The following is a 14,660-nucleotide window of genomic DNA, read 5'->3' on the forward strand; positions in this document are numbered from 1 at the left end:
TTGCGGTACACGGGCCTCTCACTGCTGCGGCCTCTCCTGTTGCGGAGCACAGGCTCCGGACATGCAGGCCCAGCGGCCATGACCCACGGGCCCAGCCACTCCGCGGCACGTGGGATCCTCCCGGACCGGGGCACGAACCCGTGTCCCCCGCATCGGCAGGTGGACTCTCAACCACTGCACCACCAGGGAAGCCCGATCATGTTCATTTTTTATTCCTAATTCTTATCTTAGTTCCTGGTTCATAATAGACCCTGAAAATATTTGTGAATGGAGGATAACAGTTGAGTCAGTATCTTTTTAGAAAAGTTTTATAATTGTGCAGCATTCTAGTGCATTTTATTGCAGTATTCTTTCCGTACTTGATGTCAGAGTCAGTCCTTAACTGCAAAAAAATGAGTTGGCTATGAAATGAGTATCCAGCAATCATCTCTCCATTATGCTAGCCAGAATACATTTTAGAACTAAAGTTGCCCCATTCAAGAAATATATGTTTGCTGATGAGATATAAAAGAAAGCCACGCTTTGTGTCACCCTGGCCCAGTGCTTCAATCATGACCATAATCTCTTCATTATAGGCCTATTTTTTCTCCGTATCACTTTTCTCTCTTGTGATTTATTTAAAGGTACATTTTTAGCTCCTTAACTTCTCTCTTTTATCAGCTTTTTATTTTGTATATTGATTAGGATGTTGGGTTTCTGGGAGGGGGATGAAGACGGAGGTAAGATCTGTATCTCAGCTCTATCAAATGTCAAGCAGTGTGCTGGACATTTGGATAAAGAGGTAGATAACAGTGCCGAGGACAGTATCTGGCATAGTCACCTCCCTCAAAGAGCAGTGGTAAAACATCTCCTTAAGAGGCCTTCTCAGGTCCCCCCTCTGTTATGCAGCTGTAACAGTACTAATTCTACACAGTTCTCTCCCTTCCATAGAATTCATTTGGGCAACACACCACTGTATTAGTCACACCAGCTGCTGTAACAAATAAGCCTCCCGATTTCAGTGGTTTAGCACCCTGTGTTTTTCACTCATATTGAGCAATGCAGTGTGTTTCTGAGTAAGTGGGCTCTGCTACACGTGGTCATTTAAGGACCCAGCCTGAGGGAAGCTCAGTCATCTGCGAGGACACCTTGGATGTCAGTGTCCAGATTGCAGAAGGTGAAGGAGCGTGAAGGATTACACGTGAGAGGTTTTTATGGGCCAGAGCCTGAAACCACAGGTAGCACCTCCCTCTCTTCCATTGTCTAGCACTCAGGCACATGGCTACCCCAGCTGCAGTAGAGAACTGGGATATATAAGTAGTTGATTCCCAGAAGAGTGCCTACTGAGCCGGGCTGAAAGGTGGCGTTGAATTTCCCACTTGCTTCAGAGAGGATGTCTTATATCTCTTTTTTTCTTCTGGTATAGATAGAATAAATTATTTTCCTTTAGTAATTGATTCTGTTTCAGAAATCACTTGGGAATTGAAATGGAAGAAAATGTTTTCATTTCCTTTTCTAATACAATGAACTTACTTAAAAAATACAAAAACCAAATATTTGGAGGTTTTCCAGTTAACCTGCTAGGAATGCTTTCTCTTAGGAGACACTGCTGTTCTCTTCCCCATCTGGCAGACTTTTGTGAAACACTTCCTCTGTGACATCCTGCTGAGCCTCTTCCTCCCATTCCTGCCTCTCCAGGCACAGTTAGCAGTTGCATCCTCAGTGCTCTGCTAGAACTTGAACATACCTATGTTACTTGAAGCCATTCATCCACTCATTCATCTAAGCACTTATAATGCAATAACAATAATAATAATACAGTGAAAGAAAGAAAAGAGTTGAAATTCACTGTGATAGAATTACATACCAAATAGTGCCAAGGATACAGGGAAAAGGCACTTAACTCTACCTTGGGGATGAGGAAGAGGTGGGGAATGCTTCTTTTAGAGGGAAGAAATTTGGTTCAAGTCTCTTTAATTACTCATGGATGCTTTCCCTTCCCCCAGTGATGAAGTTTATGAGAAAAGAAGCCTGTCTTGATCATCTCTAAGTCCAGCACCCAGTACAGTACATGCTCATATTAGACACTCAGTAAAATGAATTGACTGAAGATGTAAGGCAATAAATTCATAAATTTCTGTTTACTCCACATCCATTCCTCATAACAACTTTATGATAGGGCAGATATTCTTATTCCTGGATTATAGATAATGAGCCTAAATACAAAGAGATTTGGTGTTTTGCAAATGTCACACAGTGGGTTAATAGATCTCAGGTGTTCTGCACCTAATCTTGTGCATTTTTTACTCTTGGAAACAAACATGTAAGTATCAAAATAGTGCTTTGAAATTTGTAGTGTGTGCTTTGAAGACAAGACATGAGACCACTTGAATCTCTTTGAGTGATGAAGACTGTTCATTTACATTGAGTCAAGAGATACAGTTCTTTCTAACAGACACAAAGAGATGGTTCTTTCCAACTTGTTTTATAGCACTTTATATTCCTGCCAGCACAGTGTTATGTACCCAGCTGGTGCTCTATAAATCTTTTTTAAATAACTGATGATGATTTAAAATATGTACATCAGATGCACCTAAAATGGACAAGCTTCCTGTTAGAAGCTGTCATAAGCTTTATGTGTCACAGGGGACAAAATTTGCCTGTGGTATATTCTAATTCAAGGAATTTTTTTTTTTTTTTAATTCAAGGAATGTTTAACACACTAGCTTGGTTTCTGGTTTTCTTTGGCTTCCTCATTCTTCTGGCACTTACACTCTTAGTCTGCCCAAGGACACTATCTATGGAAGCTCAGACTGGCTGGATGTTCTCACCACAGCAAGAACATGTTGAGACATTTTTAAATGGAATAGCTTTAGTGTGTTTTGATGTTTTAAAAATCCCAAACTTCCTTAGTATTGGAGTTTATGATAGACATTCATTGCTTCTATCTCTAACTTATCCATATTTTGTACCATAAAGTATCAGTGTTCTCTTCAGAAATGTTATGACCTGGTGCTTTACTTATTAAAACTGCAGTGACGGTATGGCTCATAGAAGTATAAAATTACACATTTCCACATGGATATTCTGCTTCATGGCAACCTTACATGTCTGAAGACAGACTCATTTTGTCCCTTCCACTCCTTCCTTGCACCATCTCCCAACCATTGCCAGCTGCTTCCCAATGTCATTTAGTGGCAAGCTCCAAACCATGAAGATACCCTGACTACTTACTCCTTTGTTTTATACTGCCCATCTAATTCATGTTCGTGCAGTGTTGCACTGACCTCTAAAATGTTTCTGAAATCAGGGGATTTGAGACCGTGTCTTAAAGCCAGGTGTGAGTGTATTGCCTGATTTCCTTAAAGGTATGAAATTATGGGAAAGGAGCCGAAAGCCCTGGAAGAGTTTACTGTCAAATCAGCAAGAGGAAAAAAATAAATTAAATTTTCAGGAGGTTTCAATGTTAGAAACATTTCTTTTCAGTCTACTTGAGTAAGAATTTATTTCATCATCTCTGGGGGCACTTGCTTTTTCCAAAACTCTGTAACCAGGAGACAGACTAGACAGTGGGAATTATTCAGAGTGTGTGGCACAGAGAAGGTGGTTGGTAAATGTTTAATGAATGAGGAGAGAGAGAGATGAACAAAAATAGAATGGTCTTGGTGAAAGGATCCTGAAGTCTGCTTCTGTTTTCTGTTTTTGCTTAACAGAAATATATTTTCTTGTTTCGTTTTGATGTATTTTTCTAAGAGCAAGATAAGTGCCAGGTTTTAGAAAGACAGACCCACCTTTCATATTAATCATTACTAGGGAAACACCACTAATGCCTTAGTTTATTACCTAATGGTATTTTAATCTGCAGGAAATCCAAGAGAGGGCTTTAAAAAGTGTCTGTGATTGAAGACTCAGTGGTGCCAAGTATATGTTTAAAAAGAAAGAAATGTATGTCAGGGGCATGTGGATTTCAGTCTCATATTATTGTAATAAGAGTAATGTGCCCAGAATTTTGGAAAGGTTCTTGAGTTTTTTCTTATCCAATGATTGACATATTGCTAATATAGCGTTGACAAAGTAATGTTAGCCATACTCAGTGAATGTAACGTCATAATATTTATCCTGAACTTATTCTTCAGCCATAGAATAATAGAACAACAGGATATTAAGGTCATAAAGCTCAAGTACTAAGCAATGAAGGTCAATGAGTTTTTTTCACTAATTATTCCAGCGGCTTCTTCTTGCAAGTTAATTTTGTTCTGCCACATACTAAAAACATGAAAGAGAATTACTTCTTTTTATTTTTTTAATATTTATTTATTTTTTGGCTGTGTTGGGTGTTAGTTGAGGCACGCGGGATCTTTCGTTGCGTTATGTGGGCTCTTCGTTGTGCACGGGCATCTCTCTAGTTGTGGCACACAGGTTTAGTTGCCCCGCAGCACGTGGGATCTTCATTCCCCCAACCAGGGATCGAACCAGTGTCCCCTGCATTGCAAGGCTGATTCTTAACCACTGGACCACCAGGGAAGTCCCAAGAAGTACTTCTTATTTTCTGTTTGTTTTGCAGGGGAAGATGGTGAAAGGAATGGGAGGAGCTATGGATCTAGTGTCCAGTGCCAAAACCAAAGTGGTGGTCACCATGGAGCACTCTGCAAAGGTAATGAGAGCTGCTTTTGGAAATTCACACTACACTGAAACCCTGTTCACCAGGTCATGCGACCATTGTTTTTATTGTTTTCTCTGGATCACTCAGCTTGATAGCATTTATATTTTAGAGAAAAACGTTACAAATAAAGACCATTATTTATTATCATTCAGCTAAATGTTTGTTTTAACTTTGAAGCAAACATCAGGGTGTTCTTTGATTATTTGCCTCACACACACATTAAAAGTAAAAGCTATAATGTCTTCAAAAGCAGTGAAAAGATGTTAGGGCAGATGTGTTGATTCAGGTTCATAGATATTTTTATTTTATTTTTATTTTTTTTGCCAAACCCAGTGGCATGTAGGATCTTAGTTCCCCGACCAAGGATCGAACCCGTGCCCCCTGTAGTGGAAGCACGGAGTCATCACCGCTGAACCACATGGGAATTCTCTGATTCAGGTTTAAAGATGATTATAGTGGTTGCTATCTCTGTGCAAAATGAAAAACACAGCAGAATGTGCGTTTTTAACAGCAGTTATTTTCAAGTGGACAATATGGCCTCTTACCAAGTCTGTGGAGGTGCCGTTTTGAGACAGTGTTAGAAAATGATGGACTTGGTGATAGCAAGTGTTCTATTCTGAAGAATATTATACTTTTATTTTGATAAATCGTTGAGTGTTTATTGAATACCTATTATGTGCTGGGCACTGCTGGAATTTAGCAACGACCAAAACTAGACAAGAATCATTGACCGCATGGCACTTACATTTAATGATGATATCATCAGCCTGTAATAGTGATGGCTCCCATTCATTGAGTTTACTGTGCACGAACAGTACACTAAGCTCTCTGTGTATGTTTGCCTGTAAAAGCCCATGAACTTGATATAAGTATTTTTGTGGGTCCAGAAACAGAGCTTCAGAGAGGTTAAGTAACTTGCCTGAGGTCAGACAACTAGTGGAACTGAGATTTGGCCTGGATACCTCTGACTCCGAAGCCTAGTCTTCTAAATACCGAGCTATCAGTATGACTTTCTTCCTATTCCAAGTCATTGTCTTTGAAACAACTGAGCTTAATTGCCTTCCCCACCTTAATCCCTGGGCTTCTGATGATTTGCAAAGTTGATATTGGGTGTCAGGTACCCTCTTCACCCTCTATACCTTTGCTCATTCTCCTTTATAATTCTTAGTTTTAAAACAAAAGCTACCTGTTCTCACCTTGATACCTGCTATTTTGAGTGGAAGTGGTAGTTCGTTTGCCCTTTTTTATTTTGTGATGCAGCATTGTGGGAGAGTGTGGATCTGGAAGATTTGCATCCGACTTGCTTCCCATGGGGAGTTCTGTTACAGAGTGATGGGTGCCATGAAACAGTTTCATTGTGAAAACTGTAATAAATATGAAATTATCATAAATTGCTTAGTAAACAGTGAAGTGAGCAGTGAAGCATAAATGTGGGACAATAGAAATGAAACCAACACAGGTGACTACTGAGCGATGCCTGGCAAAAGCATCCAAAATACTTCATTTCAGAGGCAAAAGGATGCCACGCATGCAAATCAAATCCAAAGGTTTTCTGGAACATAACGTCCGTTTGGAGAAAACTCTTTCCGACTTTCCTTTTGTTGTTACTTTAATGTTGACACATAGGCACTGAAGTCCGACTCATTTCAGATTATTTTTGTGCATTCGTTTTCAAAACATTGGGCCTGTATTTCTCTTTTTTCCCCCAAAGTGTTTTCTTTCTCCTCAACTGGAATTTCTGACAGAGGAAAAATGGTGCTTCAAACTTCCAATTAGAAGTCCCTTATTAAAGCTTTTCATAGAAGCAAGATAATGTTTTTTAGCGTTTCTTCTTTTTCTTCTCTCAGTGGGGAAATTGGCACTAAGTTTTAGACCAGAACTGAAGTTAGATATTTTTCCCTACATACTTTCATTTGGACAAACTAACAAAAAATATATTTGTGATTAAAATAATGATAGTGATTTGTTTATACTTAATAGATAACCTTGAAAACTAACCAACAGAAGTTTCTTTTCTTGCCATCTTCACTTTGTACTCTTGGTCCCAGAATGTGTGGTTGCTACTGTACATTGTTCCCCTGGACTTACTGTTATTGGCCCAACTCAAGGGAACACGGGGACCTCACCGCTTCTTTCCTGCATCTTTTGTCTGCCTAAAGGTTGGTGGAGGTTGGAAAGGAAATAGAGAGGCGAGATCTTTCACTCCTGGTGGCCTCTCCAGTTAATGACCTGTTCTTTTAGACATGCCAGGTAACTTCTGCTGCCTTATGAGTACGTGAACAGCCTAGGGGGAGAATCCCCAGAGTTTTGTAAGACACAGAGTAGAAAGTTTGCAGTGAAAGATTAAAACCTGAGAAAAGAAATATAATCTTGTATCCTTGTGCTGCTGATTTTTTTTTCCCCCAGTAAGTGGGTGGAGCCATCAACTGGCCTTCAGGTGCAGCTTTTTTTTTGCTCCTTTTCTTCGTCTATAGGGTTACAGATGCAGGTCACTTATAAATACAGTATTACCTGACCTTTAAAAATGTTGCTTTAATCAGACAAAGGAAACTCTTTCCTTGCAAGTCTTTGCAAGCAGCCAGCAGCTTCTGGTATTTGAAACCTGGCTGCCTGCTTGTGTTGCTCTAGAGTAACCAGAATAACATTTCCTTTGCCTTAAAACTGCCTCTGGAGACATGTGGCAGGCACTGGCGCCAGACTGGCCTTGGAGTGTGGCTTTCATTTAAGCTTAGACATCAGGGTTCCAGGCAAAATTGCAAAGTAGGCAGAGTTTTTGGTGTCTAGCCACCTTCTTACTTAAGCTTCTTTTGATCTCTTGGCGTGTCCTTTTTTTGCCCTCTAAAAATTGGGAGAAATGAAGGAAAGGAGTAGGAGTTTGAGTCTTTACTAGGTGCGAGGCCCTGTGTGTGGCATTGTACATACTGGATCTATAAACCTCTCAGCGACTCTCCGATGTAAGGCTGGAATGTAGGCAGGTAAGAAACTTGTCCAGGTAAGTGGCAGAGCTAGGAGTTTCCCTCAGTTTGGTCTAGTCATGTTCATCATATCATACCATGCTGTATCCTCACCTATGTTCCCATCCACACCTGCCCTTTTCTGAAAGCTTTAGGTTTCAGAATTACCTCTTTCCCTTTTTCATTTTCCCTGGTCAAAGCTGTCCTTGTTGAGATAGATATCAGCAAAATATTTAAAAGAAAACAGTCTCAGAATTGTGCCCGCTACTACCCATCTCCTCTTCTTCCCTTTTGTATTAGAATCTTCCCATGTTTTAGTTGGGCACAGAGTAGCCCAGTGACAGACTACATTTCCCAGATTCCCTTGCGTGTAGATTCATCTATGTGACCAAGTTTAAGTCAATGGGATTTGAGCATTTGTGCAATTTCTGGGTCATGTCCTTAAAGAGTAAGCCGATTTCATTGGACTATTTTTTGTCCCCCTCTAGCCTTCTGAGAAAGGCCTTAACTGCAACAGCAGCCTTGGAACCAAAGTTGTAAACCACGTGCTGAGGCCTGCAGAGCTGCCCCACCAACCTAGATCACTAGCTGCCCCATCCTTTTCTTTATCAGTTCCTTCCAGGACTCCTCATAACTTCATCCTTGGCCCTCTGTACTTCTCACCCTCTGCACCTTTCTTGGGTGCTTTCTAAATCTTTGGCACCAACTATTATTTTTCACTCAGTGGCTCCCTAATCCTTATTTCCTCACTGGAATTCTCTAATGAGCTCTATAACTATATTTTTTCCCTATTAGACACCTCCACCTGGTTGTTCCATAGCTACCTCAACCGCAACACTTATACAAGTGAAATCGTCATCGTTTCCCCTAAAAATCTTCCATCTGCTAGCTCAACTGGAGAAGTGATGATCTCCTAGCCCCCCTCTGGAAAGGTACTCATGGAATTTCTGCCCCTCCCACTATACCAATCACTGTACATATTGCATCTACAATACCCCTGTAATCTGCTCCATCCTGTGGATTTCTACTTGTTTATGTCCCTGTCACATCTACATGGGTCACTGTTGCAGCATCCCAGAGGCCCTCTTCCTGCCAGACTGACCGTCTTTCCTGGTAATCAAGCACACCACTGCCAAAGTGACTGGTCTCAAACTAAAGCTGGATCGAGTTAGGTCCACATTATTTAGTTCGCCTCAGCCTGCCAGTCTTTTGTCATCAGCTCCCCAGCAACCTACGTTATCCTTGTTTCCAGGGCTTCAGTTCTGCTAGGATCTCCACACTCATGTTGTTTCCTGTTCTTAGGTGTTTCCACATTCTGTTCCCCTTCCCCCGTTATCTGACTCACTCCTACCTCTACACCATCATATATAAATGAGCCGACACTTTGTGAATTTGCTGGCTTAACGTCTTCCATCCTCTAGACATGATGAATGACTAAATGTATATTCTTCGAGGCTTTGTCTTGAAATTTGGCAGAATTATCTTATGTGAGTATGTTAATTTACTTGTTTATGCAGGCATCAAATATTTATTGAGGGCCTACTATGTGTCAGGCACTATGGTAGAGTCTGAGGAAATGAAAAATAGAAAGGCATAGTCCTTCCTTTAGGCAGGTCAGAGTCTCATGGGGATAGAGTCATAGAAACCAATACTTAAAATAGAAAGAGTGTACAAAACAGAGTGCTTCCCATGAGATGTAGCATTTGCATGGAGATCTGAAGGATGGGGCAGGGTTTGAAGGGACTAGTGTGTTGCAGGTCAAGGGAATAGGCACTGGGGTGTGAAAGGGCAGTGCATGCTGAGGGATTTACAATTAGGTCCCTGTTGTCAGAGAGCAAAGGGAGAAGAGTTGAGTGGAAATACACACACACACACACACACACACACAGAGTCTATCCTCCACACAGTGGTAGGAATGATGTTCTAAAAATATAAATCATGTTATAGCACTTCTTCCTGGGCTCAGAAACCCTCCACAGCTTCCCATCTCCCTTAGATTCAAGTTCAGAGTTCCTTATACTTTGTCCCTAAGGCCCTCCCTGGCTTGTCAGCTTCAATCCCAGTACCTCTCTGACTCCATCTACTAGGATTCTCCCACTTGCCCACTGAGCTCCAGCCAGACTCTCTTCCTGTAAGTTTCTGGAACATTCCAAGCATCCTCCTGCCTCAGGGCCTTTGCACTTGTTATTGTCTATGTCTGGAAAGCTCTTCCTCAGATATCTACATGGCTCACTTCCTCCGTTCACTCAGGCCTCTGCTGAGGATACCAGAGAAGCTTTCCCTGACTGTTATAAAAACAGAATTCCCCCCTCTTCTGATGATTCTTCATCTCCTTTCTTCACTAGAATGGAAGTTCCATGAGGGCAGGGCCTCTTTCTATCATAACAACTAAGGAAAATCATGCCTGGTGCATATTAGGAATCAATAATTGTTGAATTCATTAGTTCTTCAAATAATAATGATACTTTGAACATATAGAGCACTTTTAACTTTTTCCAAGCAGTTACATGTTTATTGCCTTTATTTTATCATTACAATACTCTTGTGAGGTAGGTCTTATTGTTCCCCTTCCAGAGGTAAACCAACCAAATTTCATAGGGGTTAAACATTCCGATAAAAGTCAAGTAGAAAATTAAGAGCAAAAGCAAACTGGGAGCCTATGTATCCAGCCCCTCCGTTTTCTGTTACTAAACTTTTCTGTCTGGCAAATACCATCACCACTAACAATATAAAGGAAAGTGTTTTGTTCTTAGTATTGTGTACTGGAAATGTGTTCCTAAGGGTATAACTCTCAGAGCACAAAAACAAAGAAATTCAGTCATAGTTGTCATTTATTGGAAACAGGCAAAGCTCTGGTACCTATTTTTGAGAACATAAATGAGAGTGCTATTTCTAAAACAGGCTTAGTTTTTATTTGTATTACAGTAGGAGGTCTGGATTCTAAAGGATAAAAAGAGTCATAATTATATTGTTATGAAGTTGAGAATAAATCTTTGTGAATAATATTTTTTATTAAGTCCAATCTGTATCAGATAGCGAAGGTGTCATATAGAAATCCTGAATACTGTTTTACCTTGTCTTTGCTTTTTTAAAAATGTAATTTATTTTTTAATTTTTATATTGGAGTATAGTTGATTAACAATGTTGTATTAGTTTCAGACGTACAGCAAAGAGATTTAGTTACACGTATGCATGTATCTATTCTTTTTCAAATTCTTTTCCCATTTAGGTTATTACAAAATATTGAGCAGAGTTCCCTGTGCTATACAGTAGGTTCTTGTTGTTTATCTATTTTAAGTGTAGCAATGTGTACATGTCAATCCCAACTTCCTAATCTATCCCTCCTCCACAACCTTCCCCCCTGGTAACCATAAGTTCATTCTCTAGGTCTGAGTCTGTGTTTCTGTTTTGTAATAAATAAGTTCATTTGTATCATTTTTTTGTTATGAAGTTGAGAATAAATCTTTGTGAATAATATTTTTATTAAGTCCAATTCATATCTGATAGCAGTGTCATATAGAAATCATTTTTTTGTGTATTTTGTTTGTTTTGCGGTACGCGGGCCTCTCACTGTTGTGGCCTCTCCCGCCGCGGAGCACAGGCTCTGGACGCGCAGGTCCAGCGGCCACGGCTCACGGGCCCAGCCGCTCCGCGGCATGTGGGATCCTCCCGGACCGGGGCACGAACCCGTGTCCCCTGCATCAGCAGGCGGACTCCCAACCACTGCGCCACCAGGGAAGCCCTAGAAATCTTGAATACTGTTTTACCTTGTCATTGCTTTTTGTGCAGAGAAATTATAAAAAGTAAATGAGATTTATTAATCCTTTTTATTTTGGACCAAATGTGTTACCAAAAGCCAGCAAATATAAAAGAGTTTCTAAAAATGCTTTCTTGGAAGCATCCTTGAGATAATTTTCAGCAACACTGAAAGGTATCCCAAGATAAAGTATTCTTTTGTTAGGATAATTTGTAATTAACATAGTTTCATCTGGTTTAATTTTTTTTTCCATTCATAAAAGCTTGTCAGTATTTTATAATCTGTTAATGAAACTATTTCGTGGCTAGGATTGTTTGGGAAAAAACGATATTCACTATTAAAAATAGAAATCCTTACATGGTTTTGTCTTTTTTATTTGTCCTTTAATGATGGACATGCCTGCAAAAAAATGTTATAATGGAAGAAAATAGCAGAACACAGTCCATCAACCAATAAACACTTTAAAATGTCTTACAGAATTTAATTAAGCAAATAACTTTACATTCTGTGACCTTGAGCATCCGTAGTTCTTGATAGGAAAGCTGACAGTAAGAGCAGCTTTCTAAGGTATCACAGCAATTCATGGATGGAAAGAGAAAATAATTCCTGCTCAGTCCTAGGCTCTGCCATCCTTAGTCTAGAGACCATAGGATGCAGTCTTTAGAGAGAAAGTAAAAGGCCATGATAAAGATTTTTGTATTATATTGAAGAAAAATGGCCTTCTATTCTAAGATCTCAAAGCCCTGCAGACTATTTTCAGGGAAATGGCTTGCTGTATCTGTTGTCTCATTTGGCTAGGCTTCCCCTGGGGATGTGCCTGTGTAACCACAGACTGTTATTATATCCACATATAAAAGCCATTTGTAGCAGCAACCGTTCTCTGCTTCAGAGCTAGCCGAGCCTTTCCACTGAAGTCCTATATGGGTTGCTGGGAGCCCTACCAAATAGGTGCTGTGTAAAGGCCAAAAATATCCCATGAGGATAAACTCAGTGTGAGTAATACCGTCATCATCTTGTCCTTTTATTCTGTGTACCTTGAATTTCTTTCTTTAGCAAATCCCATTTTTCTTTTCTGGGCACCACATCAATCATCGTAGTGATGTGACAGTCATGGGTCTTGTAATACAGCGTTCCCCAATTTTTATATCATCTGTTTTGTGTGTGTTCGTGTGTGTGTATAGAAGGAAGGGGCAAGGGCGGTAGCACTCCAGCTCCCTCCATGACATTTTGGCAAGCCGTAAGAGAGACCTGTCCTTGCTTTCATTGTGCCACCAGACAAAGTATGGAGTATTCCCTTGCCAAGGTCAGCCTTTGTAGCCCCGCTTTCAACAGATTAATGCAAGCCTTGCAGCTGTAGGAGAGAGCAAGCAGAAGAGGTAGAATAAGTATTGTAGAATTCACTCAGTTTCTCTCTTTACTTATACATTTGTATGTTTCATACTGCAGTCTTTTCTTTTTGTTTGGCTGCGCTGCATGGCTTGAGGGATATTAGTTCCCTGACCAGGGATTGAATCTGAACCACGGCAGTGAAAGCGCCAAGTCCTAACCACTGGACCACCAGGGAACTCCCCATACTGCAGTCTTGAGGTGTCTTTGCTACTCCCTTTGCTCATGCCTTTATCTGCCTCCCCAAGTTTCGTAAGCCCCTTTGCACACCTCTGCTAGCTGCACTTCTCCTAGTGAGCTCAGAGATGCTGGGAATGTACAAGTACATTTCTTAGGACTAAAAGCAGCCTCCAGTGGTCCATAGCCACTCAGTCACATGGTATTTTACAGCTCCTATGCTGTTGGAGTTCCTTGGATCGGAATTATAATAGTCAGACAGCATTTATTGATCGCTGTGGTTTGTCTGGTACTCTACTCATTGCGGAAGATACAAAGATAAATTGTTTCAGAGTCCAGTGGTGGGGAAAGAGAGGGCAACAATTACAACATGTGTGGAGAGTAGAGGAGACACAGGAGCACCTACGAGGTGCACCAGACTAGGAAAGTCCCTGGGACACTGGAGTGGCGGCACTGGATAGGGGATGTTGGAGATGGTTTCTCCAGGGTAGCTGACACCTGAGCTAAGTCGTGAAGAATAGGGAGGGTGTTGCCATTCGAACGTGGGATGAAGGAGTACAGGGTGGTGTGTGTTTCAGATGGCGTGAATACACCCGTAAAGACTCGGTCCCTTAAGGATCAACCAACTTCTAGACTTTGCCTTCTTTGTACTTGATCACTAGGGCTTTCCCAAAGAAGAAATATATTGTAGCCACATTGAAGAAATACTTAACAAAAACGATGGGCATAAAATGGGGTTTTATGTAAGGCAAAATCTTACATGAATGCTCCATTGCCTCAGGTGAAAGAAATGTTGACATGAAATGTAAAAATCATCATGTTGTAAAAAAGAGAGCTTGTTATTTGGGATTAAGTTTATTTTGATAACACAAAGCTTATTGTAATGATAACAAGGGAATTTATTATCGTTTAACCAGAGTCGTTTATTACTGAAGAATTTAGTAATAAATTGCACACAGATATCTAATGAATTAAAAAGAGATCACCATGAAGCAAGTAATAGAAAGTATTAACGCTTTCGGTCATACAACATAAAAACGGTGGATTCCTAGATTTTGCAGGAGGCCTGTAAGTGATGCAGTGGGGAAAAGAGAAGCTGGAGAAGCAGGTGGAGGAAAGAGATTTAGCTATTCACCAAGGTTATGATGAAATTAGGAAATAAGGAAATATCAAAATCAGGAGCCCCTCGGGTCCAGTCAGAGAATTTTTAATGCTACACTTGGTGTCCGTTCCTCTGCCTTTTCTGACCTTTCTTCGTGGAGAAAGAAGGAAGCAGAATGATGAGGATGAACAAGACCCCACTCACCCAAAATATTGGAATGTAGATTCAACCGCTCCTACTTTACTGCACTTGCAGAACATTTCTTCCTACCGTGATCAGGTGAGGAAGACAAGGCAATCGAACAGAAAACTACAGCACAAAGAATTTAAGGGACCAAGTGACTATTAAGTGGCAGAATTAAGATTCAAAACCGGGTCTTTGGACTCCTAATATAGTGTTCTTTGCTACCGCACTACACTGCATCTCTTTTTCAGGATTTATTTTTAAATGCTAAAAACGCAGTGATTGTTCCTCCTTTGTGAATCATAGAACTTGGTAAGGCTCAGCCTGGCGTGGTTAGAATAGAATGCTCAAGTGGGCGTTAGTCATATTTTGGCTTCATAGCTAACCTATTGTTGGATACTGGAATTGTGATGTTCTTTAATCTCTCTTTGCATCCCATTTTCTCTTTATCTTTGATCT

General features: G+C 40.5%; 1 protein-coding gene across 3 annotated transcripts in view; it reads left to right on the top strand.

Moving 5' to 3' along the window:
- The window catches only part of OXCT1 (3-oxoacid CoA-transferase 1), a 143,429-nt gene that overhangs the window by 111,428 nt on the left and 17,341 nt on the right, over window positions 1-14,660 (top strand). For all 3 annotated transcript variants that reach the window (XM_049708189.1, XM_004265961.4, XM_033421200.2), the window contains one exon: window positions 4,544-4,633. In XM_049708189.1, coding sequence (XP_049564146.1) covers window positions 4,544-4,633 — 90 coding nt within the window. The remainder of the gene's footprint in view (window positions 1-4,543; window positions 4,634-14,660) is intronic.

The sequence above is a fragment of the Orcinus orca genome, chromosome 3 (assembly GCF_937001465.1).
Source record: "Orcinus orca chromosome 3, mOrcOrc1.1, whole genome shotgun sequence".
Lineage (NCBI taxonomy): Eukaryota > Metazoa > Chordata > Mammalia > Artiodactyla > Delphinidae > Orcinus > Orcinus orca.